Raw genomic sequence first — 15506 nt, forward strand, 5'->3', positions numbered from 1 at the left:
CTTTCCCAACCTAAAGAAGGATATTCCTGTGAAGGTACAAGAAGCATACAGAACACCAAATAGACTGTACCAAAAAAAGCATCCCCTTTCCATATAATAATCAAAACACTGAACATACAGAATAAAGAATGAATATTGAGAGCTGCAAGGGAAAAAGGTCAAGTAACATACAGTGGGAAACCTATCAGAACTGCACCTGAGTTCTCAATGGAAACCATGAAAGCCAGAAGGTATTGTCTAGATGTGCTTCAGACACTAAGAGGCCATGTATGCAAGCCCAGCAAAGCTTGCATTCACCATCGATGGAGAAAACAAGATATTCCAGGACAAAAACAGATTTAAACAACACGTAGCCACAAACCAAGCCTTACAGAAAATACTAGAAGGAAAGTAACAAACCAAAAAAGCCAACCACACCCATAATAACACAGGCATGTGACAACCCTCCACCAGCACAACTCAAAGAAGGGACACACACAAACATTACCAACAAAAAAAATAACTGGAGTGAACAACCACTGATCATTAATATCTTTCAATATCAATTGATTCAATTCACCTATAAAAAGGCACGGGTTAAGAGACTGGATATGAAAACAGGATCCAACATTCTGTTGTTTACAATAAACATAACTCAAACTGAAAGATAGACACTACCTCAGAGTAAAAGGTTGGGAAAAGATTTTCCAATTAAATGGACCAAAGAAACAAGCGGGTGTAGCTATAGTAATATTTAACAAAATTAATCCCAAACTAATAGTAATCAAAAGAGATGGAGAAGGACACTTCATACTCATAACAGGAACAATTTATGAGGAGGAAGTCTCAATTCTGAATATCTATGCCCTTAATATAAATGCACCCACATACGTAAAAATAATTGCTAGTACTCAAAGCATACATCAAACTCCACATTCTAATAGTAAGAGATTTCAGCACTCCTCTCTCACGAATGGAGAGGTCAACTAGAAAAAACTTAACAGAGAAATAAGATAACTAACAAATGTAATTAACCAAATGGGCTTAAAATACATGTATAGAACATTCCACCCAAACATAAAAGAATATACCTTCTTCTCAGCATCTCATGGAACTTTTCAAAAATTGATCACATAATTGTAACAAAGTAAACATCCTTAGACACAAAGAAATTGTAGTAAGCACCTGTGTACTATCGAATCACCATGGAACAAAGTTAGAATTCAACAACAATTCTAACCCCAGAAAGTCTACAAACTCATGCAAACTGAGTAGTCAACTACTGAACCACCCCTGTATAAAGGAAGAAATAAAGGAAAAATTAAAGTCTTCCTTGAATTCAAAGAAAATAAAGACACAACATACCAAAACCTATGGGACACTATGAAAGCAGTACTAAGAGGAAAGTTCATAGCACTAAGTGCCACATAAAGAAAATGGATAAAACACACATTAGAGACTTAACAGCATACCTGAAAGCTCTGAAAAAAAGACTCACTCAGGAAGAGTAGAATACTGGAAATAATCAAATGGAGAGATGAAGTGAACAAAATAGAAACACAGAAATCAATCCAAAGAATCAATGAAACAAAAAGCCGGTTCCTGGAGAAATTCAACAAGATTAACAAACCCCCTTGCCAAAGTAATCAAAAGGAAGAGAGAGAAAACACAAATTAACAAGATCAGAAATGAAAGGGGGGACATAACTACAGACACAGAGGAAATTCAGAGAATCATTAGATCTTACTACAAAAGCCTGTTTGCCACAAAATTGAAAAGTGTGAAAGAAATACACATTTTTTTAGATAAGTACCACATACCAAAATTAAATCAAGACCAGGTGAACAATTTAACTAGACCTGTAAGTTGCGAAAAATTAGAAGCTGTCATCAGAAACCTCCCAACCTAAAAAAGCCCTGGACAAGATGGTTGAAATGCAGAATTCTACCAGAATTTCCAAGAAGAGCTAATACTCCTTAACGTTGAAATGCAGAATTCTACCAGAATTTCTAAGAGAGCTATACTTCTTAACGTGCTTCACAAAATAGAAACAGAAGAGTCATTGACAAACTCCTTTTATGAAGCTACAGTTACCCGGATACCAAAACCAGACAATGTCTCAAAAACGAAAGAGAATTACAGACCAATCACACTCATGAAAATGGATGCAAAAATTCTCAATAAAATACTGGCAAACCGAATCCAAGAATACATCAAAAAAATTATACTTTAAGATCAAGTAGGCTTGATCCAGAGATGCAGGACTGGTTCAACATATGCAAATCTATCAATGTAATCCGTCATATAAATAAATTAAAAGAAAAAAAACAAATGATCATTTCATTAGATGCTGAAAATGCATTTGACATAATTCAACACCCCTTTATGATAAAGGTCTTGGAGAGATTAGGGATACAAGGTTCATTCCTAAATATAATAAAGGCAAAATACAGCAAGCCAACAGCTAGCATCAAATTAAATGGAGAAAAACTCAAAGCCATTCCACTAAAATAATGAAGAAGACAAGGCTGTCCACTCTCACCATACTTCTTCAATATAGTGCTAGAAGTTCTAGCAATAGCAATAAGACAGCATAAGGTGATCAAGAGGATTTAAATTCGAAAGGAAGAAGTCAAGCTTTCATTATTTGCAGATGATATGAAAGTGTACATAAACAACCCAAAAAACTATACCAAAGAACTCCTAAACCTGATAAACACCTTTAGAAATGTGGCAGGATACAAAATCAACTCAAAAAGAAAATCAGTTGCCCTCCTATACACAAAGAACAAAGAAACAGAGAGAGAAATCTGAGAAATATCACCTTTCAGGATAGCCACAAATAGCATAAAGTATCTTGGGGTAACTCTTACCAAAGAAGTGAAAGATCTATTTGACAAGAAATTTAAGTCTTTGAAGAAAAAAATTGAAGAGGATACCAGAAAATAGAAGGATCTCCCTTGCTCTTGGATTGGTAGAAACAACATAGTAAAAATGGCAATTCTACCAAAATCAATCTATAGATCCAATGCAATCCCCATGATAATCCCAACAAAATTCTTCACAGACCTCGAGAGAACAATAATCAAGTTCATATGGAAAAACAAACAAAAAAAAAACCCGAATAGCTAAAACAATCCTATACAATGAAAGTACTTTCAGGGGCATTACCATCACTGACTTCAAACTCTATTACAGAGCAACTCTAATGAAAACAGCTTGGTATTGGAACAAAAATAGAGATGTTGACCAATAGATTTGAATCAAAAACACGGATATTAATCCAAAAACCCATGAACAACTCATTTTTGACAAAGGAGCTAAAATTACACAATGGAAGAAAGAAAGCATCTTTAACAAATGGTGCTGGCATACTAGATATCAACCTGTAGAAGAATGAAAATAGATTCATATCTATCACCATGCACAAAACTCAAGTCCAAATGGAATAAAGACCTCAATATAAATGTGACCACACTGAACCTAATAGAAAAGAAAGGGGGAAATAGTCTGCAACACATGGGCACTGGAGACCACTTCCTAAATATAACACCAGTAGCACAGTCAATAGGAGCAACAATGAATAAATGGGACCTCCTAAAACTGAGAAGCTTTTGTAGAGCAAAGGACACTGTCATTAAGACAAAAAGACATCGTAGTGACTGGGAGAAGATCTTCACCAACCCCACATCAGACAAAGGTCTGATGTTCAAAATATATAAAGAACTCGAGAAACTAGACATTAAAACATTAATTAACCCAATTAAAAAATGGGATACTGAACTGAACAGAGAATTCACAATAGAAGTTCAAATGGCCATAAGACACTTAAGGTCATGCACAACCTCCTTAGCAATCAGGGAAATGCAAATCAAAACAACTTTGAGATACCATCTTACACCTGTCAGAATAGCTAAAATCTAAAACACTAATGACAGCCTTTGCTGGAGAGGATGTGGAGTAAGGGGAACACTCATCCATTGTTTGTGGGAATGCAAACTTGTGCAACTACTTTGTAAATCAGTGTGGCAGTTTCTCAGGAAATTGGGGGTCAAACTACCTAAGGATCCATCATTTCCACTCTTGGGAATATACCCAAGATATGCTCTATCATACTACAAAAGCATTTGTTCAGCTATGTTCATAGCAGCCCTATTTGTAATAGCCAGAAACTAGAAACAACCTAGGTGCCCCTCAATAGAAAAATGGATAAAGAAGGTGTGGCACATATACACTTTAGAGTTCTACTCAACAGTAAAAAACAATGACATCTTGAATTTTGCATGCAAATGAATGGAAATAGAAAATACTTTACTGAGTGAGATAACCCAGACCCAAAAAAAGGAATATGGTATGTACTCACTCATAACTGAATTCTAGCCATAAACAAAGGACATTGAGCCTATAGTTTGTGATCCTTGAGAAGATAAATAATAAGGTGAATCCAAAGAAAATTTATTTATTCTCCTGGAAATTGGAAGTAGACAAGATCGCCAGGCAAAAGTTGGGATCACGGGGGTGGGGGTGACGAGAATGGTGAGATGGGGAGAGAGAAGGGAGAAGGGGTGGAATGGGAAATCTTGGGGGAATGGGATGCTTGTGATGGAAGAAGGTTTGATATGAGATCAGGGAAGAGGATATATTATCTAAGGGAGCTATTTTAGGGTTGGCAAGAGACTTGGCTCTAGAGGGGTTCCCAGGGTCCAAGGGGATTCCCCCAGCTATGCCCTTTGACAGCAGAGTAGAGGGTGCCCGAACTGGCCTTGTCCCATAGCCACACTGATGAATAAATTGCATATTATCATAGAACCTTCATTTGACGATGAATGGAGATAAAGACAGAGACCCATATTAGAGCACTGGACTGAGCTCCCAAGGCCCAGATGAAGAGCAGAATGAGGGAGAATGTGAGCAATGCAGTCAGGACTGGGAGCGGTGCTTCCACCCATGGAGACGGTGTGATTGATCTAATGGGAGCTCACCAAGGCCAGCTGGACTGGGACTGAATGATCACGTGATCAAACCGGACTCTGAATGTTGCTGACAATGAGGGCGGACTGAGAGGCCAATGATAATGGCACTGGGATTTGATTCTATTGCATGTATTGGCTTTTTGGGAGCCTAGTCTGTTTGGATGCACACCTTCCTAGACCCAGAGGGAGGGGGTAAGGTCTTGGACTTCCCACAGGGCAGGGCACCCTGACTTCTCTTAGGACTGGAGAGGGACAGGGAGTTGGAGGGAAATGGGGGGGATTGGAGGAGGCAGAGATTTTTAATAAATTAAAAAAATCATCAGTTTCTAGAGACATCATAATTAGAAATAACAAAATCCATTGGAATTTTAAATGGATTTTAATTAAAAACGGAAATTTTAAATCTGGATGTTTATGTGTGGGAGCTGCTGAGACCATCTTTGTGATTTTGCATATTTTAAATATTGCAAGAGACTAATGAAATGACACCACAGTTAAAACACATATTGTTTTTCAGAGGAACTGAGTTTGACCCTTAGCACCCATATATGATGGCTCACAACCAATTATAGCTACAGCTCCAGGAGAATCCAAAGCCTCTGATCTCCATGATCATCAGCGCTCAATGTGCAGAAACACAAACACATATGCAATATATGTAATTAAAAGTAATAGAAATAGATGTTTAAAAGTAAAATATTGGGGTTGGAGAGATGACTCAGTGGCTAACAGCACTAGTAGCTCTTCCAGAAGACTCAGGTTCAATTCTATGCACCCACATGGCAATTTATACCTGACTGTACCTCCCGTTCCAGGGCCTCAAACACCTTCATCTAGAAATACATACAGGCAAAACATTAATGAATATAAAATAAAATTAAATTAAAAGAAAGAAATAAAATATTCAAGTGAAATTATTAATAAATGTTAAAATAAACATTAATATCAATATTAAATAATTGAAAATGAAAATAAACCCTTTTAAAATTAAATTTAAAATTCTTAAAAATAATAAAATATTTCAACATCTTGGCTTGAGATGTAGCTTTGTGGTAGAAGGACTGCCTAAGGACAGCCTAGAGTATACCAGGCCCTGGTTTTGATAGACCGAGCAGAAAAACACAAATGAAAATACACAATTTATATGAGGCACCAGTAACAACTTCTATAAAGCTCAGAAAGAACAAGAGAGTCATGTGGTGGAGAAGAGACCTGCAAAATACTGTCTTCCATATTCTGGAACTCACTACAGTTACAACACTCCCTGTGAGTGATTTGATTATGAACATTGCAGCAGGAGGCTCAAGGTCCTGAGACTGTGTGAGGATTTACACAAGCTAGTTCCTGGGATGGAAAAGCAAAATGGCACAATGAACACGAGCTCAGTGCCTGGGATCTACAAGGTAGAGTGAGAGAACTGACTGCTACAGTTGCTGTCTGACGTTTATATGTTTATATATATATATATATATATATATAATATGTTTATATGACGTTTATATGATGTTTATATGTTCACCATGGAACACATGTCCCTCTGTGATAAGTAAAAAAGTATAATAAAAAATCAAAAAGAAAATAGTTGGAAAGAAGTCAATGTCAGTGGTGAATCACTGGTGTATTGCTCACGCTCCTGTAAATAACCTCTTGCTCACTCATGCTCTGTAAGTCAGTCCAGTTAAATTCATTGGCACACACACAGACACACAAAACTAATAAAAAATGTAAAAAATGTTTCATATAAAAATGATATTAGGGGGACCTGAACTGAGCCAGTGACCTAGACTGGAGCAGGCCTGAAATAGCAAACTACACAGGAACAGGAGAGGATTCAAACAAGGACATTTACAGAAACAGGACTGAGCCAGCGACCTAGGTTGGAGCAGGCCTGATACAGTGAACTCCACAGAAGTAGGTACATGGAAACAACTACTGAGGTAGTGAGCTAGAGCCAGAGATCTCTATGGGTCTGGGACATGTGTCTGGGACTATGAGGGAGAGGGCCAGAGCCAAGAACTCTGCAGGTCCATGCATGGGTCTGGGACCTCCAAGGAACTAGGCGTGAGCCAGGAACTCTTCTGGTCTGGGTATGAAATTGAACCTCCAAGAGAGTAGGTGGGAACCAGAGACCTCTGTAGGTATGGGCACGAGTCTGAGACATCTGAAAAAAGTAGACCTGAGCCAGGACTTCTGTAGGTCCATGCGTGAGTCTGGGACTTCCGAGGGAATAGGCAGGAACCAGAGACGTCTGTGTGTTCAAGTGAGAGTCTGGGACTTCTGAGGGAGTAGATCAGAGGCAGAGACCTTCACAGGACCAACCCCAAGCCAGGGACCTCTGCAGAAGAAGATCTAGATCAGAAATATTACTGTGCCAGCAACCTAGGCCAGAGCAGGCCTGAGAGAGCAAACTTGACAAAAGCAGGGCAAATCCTAGGAATGTCGAGCTACCTCCAGGAACATAGAGTGACAAATGGAGTGACTGGAACTGTGGCACTGACTACACAATAAGGAGCAACGATCTGAGTCTTGGATTAACTGGCATCTGAAAGATTGATCAACAGAGTCACAGAGAGTTCCCCACTACACCAATTAGAGAAAAAGAAGAGTGGACACGGTAGGAACATAGGCAACACCACAAAGAACATCATGACACCAGTAAAAAATAGTGGCCCTACAACAGCGAAAAAACAATCAAACATATGAAAGAAATCATCCAAGACCTGAAAACTGAAATAGAGGGAATAAAGAAAACACAAGCTGAGGGAATTATAACAATAGAAATCAAGAGAAAATGATCATGAACAACAAACGCAAGCAGAATACAAGAAATGGAAGAGAGAATCTCAAGAGCTGAAGATACAATAAAGAAATAGACTCACCAGTTAAAGAAAACATTAAATCTAACAAAAGCTAACATAAAATATTGAGGAAATATGGGACATGATGAAAAAACCAAGCATAAGAATAATAGGTGTAGAGGAAGGATAAGTTCAATTCAAAAGCACAGAAAATATATGTAACACAATCATAGAAGAAAACTTTTCCAACCTAAAGAAAGATATACCTATAAAGATACAAAAAGCTTAGAGAACAACAAATAGATTGGAACAAAAAAAAAACAAGCAGTTCCCTTGCCACATAATAATCAAAACATTAAACATACAGAGTAAGGAAAGAATAATAAGAGCAGAAAAGGCCAAAGGCCAAAGGCCAAGTAACATATAAGGCAGACCTATCAAAATTGCATCTGATTTCTCAATGGAGACAATGAAAGTCAGAAGGTCCTGGTCAAGTGTTATGTAAGCATTGAAAGACTACAGATGCCATTCCAGACTACTTTACCCAGCAAAACTTTCAATCACCATAGGAGGACAAAACAAGATATTCCATGAGAAAACCAGATTTAATCAATACCTAGCCACAAACCCAGGCATACACAAAGTACTAGAAGAAAAACTCCAACCCAAGGAAGTTGGCTACATCAATAAAATCACAGACAACTGATGTCACAGCAGGAAATCCCAAAGAAGGGAAAACACAAATTAAAATCAGCAACAGAGAAAACTAAATTAACATGAAATAACAATCACTGGTCATTAATATCCCTTAATATAAATGCACTCAACTCACCTATTAAAAAAACACAGGTTAACAGATTGAATATGAAAACAGAATCCATCCTTCTGCTGCATAACAGAAACACACCTCAAGCTCAAAGACAGACATTGTCTCAGAATAAAGGGGTTGGGAAATAATTTTCCAATCAAATGGACTTAAGAAACAAGCTGGTATAGGTATCTTAATATCTAACTAAATAGGCTCCAAATTAAAATCAATCAAAAAAGACAAAGAAGGATATTTCTTATTATTTACAGGAAAAATCCATCAAGAGGAAATCTCAATAATGCCCCAAATGCAAGGGCACCCTCATATGTTAAAAAAAAAACCACTTCTTTAGTCATACATTAAACCACACACACAAATAGTGGGACACTTCAATCTCACCACTGGACAGATAGATCAGTCTGACAAAAAATTAACAGAGAAATAAGGGAATTTATAAGTGTTATGACTCAAATGGACTTAACAGACACATATAGAACATTCCATCCTAACATAAAAGAATATACCTTCTTATCAGCAGCAAATCATGGAACCTTTTCAAAAATTGACCATGTACTTGGTAACAAAACAATCCTAAAACAAATGCAAATCATTGGAAAAACCCAATGTATCTTATCAGATCACCAAGACTTAAAATTAAAATTCAACAGTGATACTAATATCAGAAAGCCCACAAACACATGGAAATTAAATAATGATCACCTTAAGCATCAATGGGTCAAGGAAGATATTAAGGCAGAAATTGAAGACTTCCTAAAATTCAGTGAAAATGACCACACAACATACCCAAATTTATGAGACACAATGAAAGCAGTGTTAAGAGGAATGTTCATAGCACTAAATGCCTACATAAAGAAGCTGGGAAAATCCCACACTAATGATGTAACAGAACACCTGGAAACTCCTGTATACAGATGATAAATGGCCTGAGAGAGAAATTAGAGAAACATATCCCTTCACAATAGCCACAAATAGCATAAAATACCTCTGAGGAGCTATAACCAAACAAATGGAAGACTTATATGACAAGAACGTTTAATCTTTGAAGATAGAAATTGAAGAAGACATTAGAAAGTTGAAAGATCTCCCATGTTCTTGGGTAGATAAAATTAACATAGTAAAAGTGGAAATTTTACCAAAAGCAATCTACAGATTCAATGCAATGCCCAGCAAAATCCCAGCAAAATTCTTCACAGACCTCGAAATAATGGTACCCAACTTCTTATTGAAAGAACTCAAGAAATTTAGTCATCAAAAGAACAAATAATCCAATAAAATGGAGTACAGACCTAAACAGAGAACTCTCTACAGAGGAACATAATATTGTTGAAATACACTTAAGGAAATGTCCAATATCCTTAGTCATCAGATAAATAAAAATCAAAACAACTCTAAGATTGCATCTTATACATATAAGAATGGCCAAGATCAAAAATACTGATGACAACTTATGCTGAAGAAATTGTGGCGTAAAAGGAATACTCCTGCATGGCTGGTGGGAGTGCAAGCTGGTATATCCCCTTTGGATATCAGTGTGGCAATTTCTCAAAAAAATTAGGAAACAACCTACCTCAAGATCCAGCAATACAACTTTTGGGTATATATCCAAAAGATGCTAAATGGTACAACGAGAATATGTGCTCAACTATGTTCATAGCAGCATTGTTTGTCATAGCCAGAACCTGGAAACCACCTAAATGCCCCTCAACTAAGCATGGATAAGAAAAATGTGATACATTTACACAATGGAGAAAGTAATACACAGCAGAAATTAATAATGACATCTTGAAATTTGCAGGCAAATGAATGGAGCTAGAAAACATCATATTGGGTGAGGTATCCCAGACCCAAAAAGACAATTATCATATATACTCATTCATAAGTGATTTTAAAGCATAAAGCACAGAAAAACAACATAAAAATCACAATCCCAGAGAACCTAGACAACAATGAGGAGCCTAAGAGAGACATACATGGATCTAATCTACATGGTAAGTAGAAAACGACAAGATTTCCTGAGAAAATTGGGAGCATGGGGACCATGGGAGAGAGTTGAAGGGGAAGGGAGAAGCAAGAAGGGGAGCAGAGAAAACTGCTTCTTAAAATTAATAAAAAAGTAATTATGTTACAGTATCATATAGCAAATTAATTAAAAAACAATATTAGGCCCAGGCATTGTGGTAATCCCAGGACTTGGGAGGCTGAATCAAACAAATCTCTGATTTCAAGCAAGGCTGATCTGCATATGTAGTTCTACAATAGTCAGGGCTACATAAAGAGATCCTAACCCAAATAAATAAATACTAATAAATGAAAAAATAAATAAATTAGATATTATGTCACTGAAAATTTGAAAGGGCTATTAAGTGCTGACAATCAATAATATTGCACAGAAATATTCACATGCTGGGGGCTACTGGACAAACAGGAAAGTTTGCTGTTGGCATTGAATGACATGGTCTTTAAGAACTTTGCCAACTCAGCAGATCCCTGTTCTGGCCTGTGGTTTCTAAGTGAATGAGAAGAGATGAAGAGGCAAGAAGAGCCAGAGCCTCCTCCCACTTGTTCCTGTCTCATAGTATAAGATGACACCTACTCCAAAGTTCTAACTAAACTCCGTAGCAATGACAGGGAACAGTTACTGCTGCTGGCTCAGATGCTGTACAGAACCATTAAGGACATAGATCTAAGGAAAAACCCTTTGGTTACTTAATTGGATCTCCAAAGTCAGTTCAATAAGACAGAACACAATGATATACACTTCTATCCAAAACCTTGGCAGGAGTGGTGGGGGGGTGCATGACTGCAGTTCCAGAACTCAAGAGGCAGAAGCAGGTGGATACTGTGAGTTCAAGGTCAGTCTGGTCTACAGAGTGAGTTCTGGGACAACCAAGACTGTTACCCAGAGATGCACTGTCTCAAAAACAAAACAAAACAACAAAAACATGAGGTTCAGAGTCCATCTAACATCAAAGTCTGTCAAAAAAAAGGCACAGTAAGCAATGATTTTTGTTTTTTGTTTTTTTTTTTTTTTTTTTTTTTGTTTTTTTACGATAATTAGACCTGTGAACCTTGGCACTTAATGACTCATGGCAATACCTTTACAACAGAGAGGCTATTACTACAATTCTTGACTGGCATTGTCCTGAACAATTAGAGTACCTTCTCCTAAAAAGAGTCAACTCCATGGGATTTTCCAGAATACTCACCCCCACATTTTTCCATACTTTTTATAGCACTCAGTATCAAATTTCCATACACCCTAGAAAAAGAAAAAGCATGAAATACATTACTGTCCTGTATATACCAACCCTTCTGAATCCAGGGAACCAAACTCTCAAATTCTATGAAGTGAGGTTTACGGTTTCTGATGGAGAAAAGTCCTTAGTAATGTTTATTGGCGTCAGTAAGATGGCTCAGTGGGAAAAAGTAGTGTGATAGGGCAGGACACCTGACGCTTCCTGTGGCTTCTGCATGCAAATTCTTAGACATGTACATGTGCATATCACCAGATACACACCACTCACACAAAATATTAATAGTAATAATAATGATGATGATGATAATGATGATGATGAGATGATGATAAAATTGTTTTAAAGAATGTTCATGGTAAGCATAGAAACTGCAGGACAAAAACTTGAGCAGACACCTTGCAAGTTTTGCCACTTTCCCTCTGGATGTGAGCTTGGGAGTGTCTGCTGTGGACGGAACATGGGCCATGTGTCAAAGCAGGTTTGTCACAAATGATCCACCTAGACTTAAGTGTGGCATATGGCATGCTCATTGGTGAAGTTTCTATTTTGTTAAATCATCCTTTTCCCAGTGGTTTTGCTCTTCCTCATGGGCTTAATCAGAACTTTCTCACAGTTCTAAAGGATATTTGTAGCAAGCAGAGAAGGCAATACTGAACTCAAATTATTTCTCTAAGTCAAACATGACTCCAGATGGAAATTGAATCATACGTGAGCTACCACATGTGATTAAGCCAATGAGAAAGAGCATTTTTGCTCAGATGAAAGAACACATGATCCATTTAGATTTGGGCTGGTGTATGACAGTTGGAGGCACACCTTCTTAGTTATTGGTAGCTGCTTGCTACTAACTGAATTCTTGTATTGAGATAACACACCTGCTTTAGTTTCTTCCCAAGGACAGTGCAGGGAGGAGGTTAGCTGACTCTACTGCCCTTTGTTCTGCCTTTTACTTGTAATTAATATATATGCTGGCTGAGAAATCATTTCAGGGCTGTTTGGTATCAACCTTCAGTTCTCCCAGTCTATCCTACATTTCTGTCATTGTTTCTCTTAATCTAACATTTTCTCAGTCTCAGTGCCCTGTCCCAGTATACCACCAGATGGTTTATGCTGGAGCTGGCTCAGACACACTTGCAGGATGCAGAGACAAAGGATCTTGGAAACAAGCGGGCCAGCTAGACTAGTCAAGTCAGAGAGAGCTGGATTCAACTGAGAGACCTACCTCTAATATAAAGTGAAGAGCAATCAATAAGACACCCAATAACAACCTCTGCCCTCCACATGCATACACATATCCATGAATATTCACCTTAATACATATGGGCACTCATACACATGCAATTATATGCACACACACAAACTATAAAAGCATTCACACAAATATTTTATAGTTTTAAGTTGACAACAGAGCCCCAAAGAACCACTGGACAGTCTCTAGTATCATAAGAACACACGGTATGAGGGCCTGAAGTCTCAGAGTTACCTCCCAAACAGCATTTGATGGAACTAAACAATTATTGGCTCTCAGGAATCAACATTTGGTGAAGGAGGTCCTTCTGTTTGTGTGTTGCTTTTCTTGGTTAATGAATAAAGAAACTGCCTTTGCCTGTTGATAAGGCAGAACTTAAGTAGGTGGGGAAAGCTAGACAGAATGCTGAGAGAGGGAAGGTGGAGGGAGAGATGCCATGGATCCACCAGAGACAGATGCTGGGAATTTTACTCTGTAAGCCAATGCCATGTGGCAATACATAGATTAATAGAAATGGGTTAAATTAAGATGTAAGAATTAGCCACTAAGAATTTACAGCTAACGGGCCAAGCAGTATTTTAATGAATACAATTTTTGTGTGATTATTTTGGGGCTAAGCTAGCCAGGTGGCTGGGACAAACAAGCTGGCTCTCCTTGCAACAAGTACTCACCTTGTAGTAATTCAGCAGAGTTCCTAAAAATGGCAGAGGTTTCGGCCCAGGAATTCCCTGTTTCTTAAAAACATCATGTTTACGGGTCCCAAATCTATAAAGTGAAGCAGAAAGCCTTGTGACCACACATACAGAAGAGAGGAGAATAACATGATCAAAGTCAAAACATGAAACATACCAATAACTTGGTACCCAGAGAGCTTAGAAAAAGCGTGAGGGGTCCAGTGTGCATGGCAGTCCATTTTGTATATCTATTTCTACTGAGTTCTGGTGAATCTAGGGGTAACCTGAAAGTCAGTCAGGTCATAACAAAAGTAAATCTTTTCAGAAAACCCCTCAGCTCAGCAAGAGTGATTTGAAAGTGAGTGTGTATGTGACCAGCAGATCTGTTTTACATCAGTATGAACTTCAAGAGCTAGTGTCACTGGAGATATGGCTCAGTAGTAGAGTGCTTGCCTAGCACATATAGGCTCTAGTTTGATCCCTCATTTCACCAAAAAAATGCAAAATGAATTCAGCTGTCATTTTATTTTGGGCCTTCAAGATGACTGCACAGGTAAAGGCATTGGCTGCCAATATTGATAATCTTAGTTTCAACCTCAAGACCCCATATAATATGAGAGGACTGACTCCCCAAGGTTTTTTTCTGATTGCCCCACACTCAAACACACAAACACACACACACACACACACACACACACACACACGTCTATCTTATGTGCTTCTGCTAGCCCAATATATAAAAACATGTAATTTCAAATTTCAAAATGTGTTTTGCAAGGGTTAATTTCAACTTCTGATATCATTTTGTAAAATTGTATTCTAGTGCCTATGGAGGTTATCAGATTCCCTGAAACTGTAGTAACAGATAATTAATTATTGTGAGCCACAGGTGTTGACAGAATTCAAACCTGGGTCCTCTAGAAGAGTAGTCAGTGCTCTTAACCTCTGAACCCTCTCTCCAGCCCCTACTTCATATGTCACTTTTGACTTTACAGTCAATATCAGAATAGAGGTCTGAATACAACCCTAATTCCAAGTAAATAGTGGAAGAGGAACTTCAGTGGTTACTCACCTATATAGGAGAACCAAGGTGATAGCTAAGAGGACCCAGGTTTCCAGTGAGAAAACTGAAGTCAGGTCCATCATTGCTTGTCTGTCAGCAATGTTCCCCGCTGTGTTCTCCCTCCAGCTGTGTGCTACTCTTTGCAGGGCTTCCCTTCCACCAATAGTGCTGAAGGGTGTTGAGCTTATGGTGTTTATACGTTGGAAAGATGGGTGGGTCCAGGGATACAGCCAATAGATGGTTCACCTCTGCATCACCTGAACTTTGGTATCCTCTTAGCCTTGACAGATCATGAAGTTCATCACAGACTATTTTGACCTCCAATGAGATAACATTCTGTGCAGAATCAATAAACAATGTTTATTTCAGGAAGACCAAAGGTTCTTTCTCTTCAACAAAAATTAAATAAATTTATTGGCATAACTGACTTCACCACCACTGACTTCATTCAAAAATACATAAAATAAAGCCAACATTGTTCATTCTGCATGCAGATCTTTACAAAGTGTCTTGATGACTCTCTGAAAGACACTTTATCCTTTTTCACATTTCAACTTAGCAAAACAAAACCTAACAAAAATTAGAAACAAACAAACGAAGTCTCTTTGAATCTGTCCCCACCTGTGCCCCTAACAAATAAACTCACTTCTCCCAAGGTTTGACTCCCAAGCATGCACCCTCTTCCCT

The 15506-nt window shown here is 38.0% G+C and overlaps 1 protein-coding gene across 1 annotated transcript in view; it reads right to left on the reverse strand.

The window, feature by feature from the left end:
- Positions 1–15002, reverse strand: part of LOC125399843 (cytochrome P450 3A11-like) — a 32778-nt gene extending 17776 nt beyond the window's left edge. Inside the window, exons 1-3 of the mRNA XM_087902471.1 lie at positions 14829–15002; positions 13754–13847; positions 11786–11838 (exon numbers count right to left, since the gene is read on the reverse strand). Coding sequence (XP_087758597.1) covers positions 11786–11838; positions 13754–13847; positions 14829–14902 — 221 coding nt within the window. The 5' untranslated portion in view covers positions 14903–15002. The remainder of the gene's footprint in view (positions 1–11785; positions 11839–13753; positions 13848–14828) is intronic.
- Positions 15003–15506: the final 504 nt, after the last annotated feature.

The sequence above is a fragment of the Myodes glareolus genome, chromosome 2 (assembly GCF_982192425.1).
Source record: "Myodes glareolus chromosome 2, mMyoGla1.1, whole genome shotgun sequence".
Lineage (NCBI taxonomy): Eukaryota > Metazoa > Chordata > Mammalia > Rodentia > Cricetidae > Myodes > Myodes glareolus.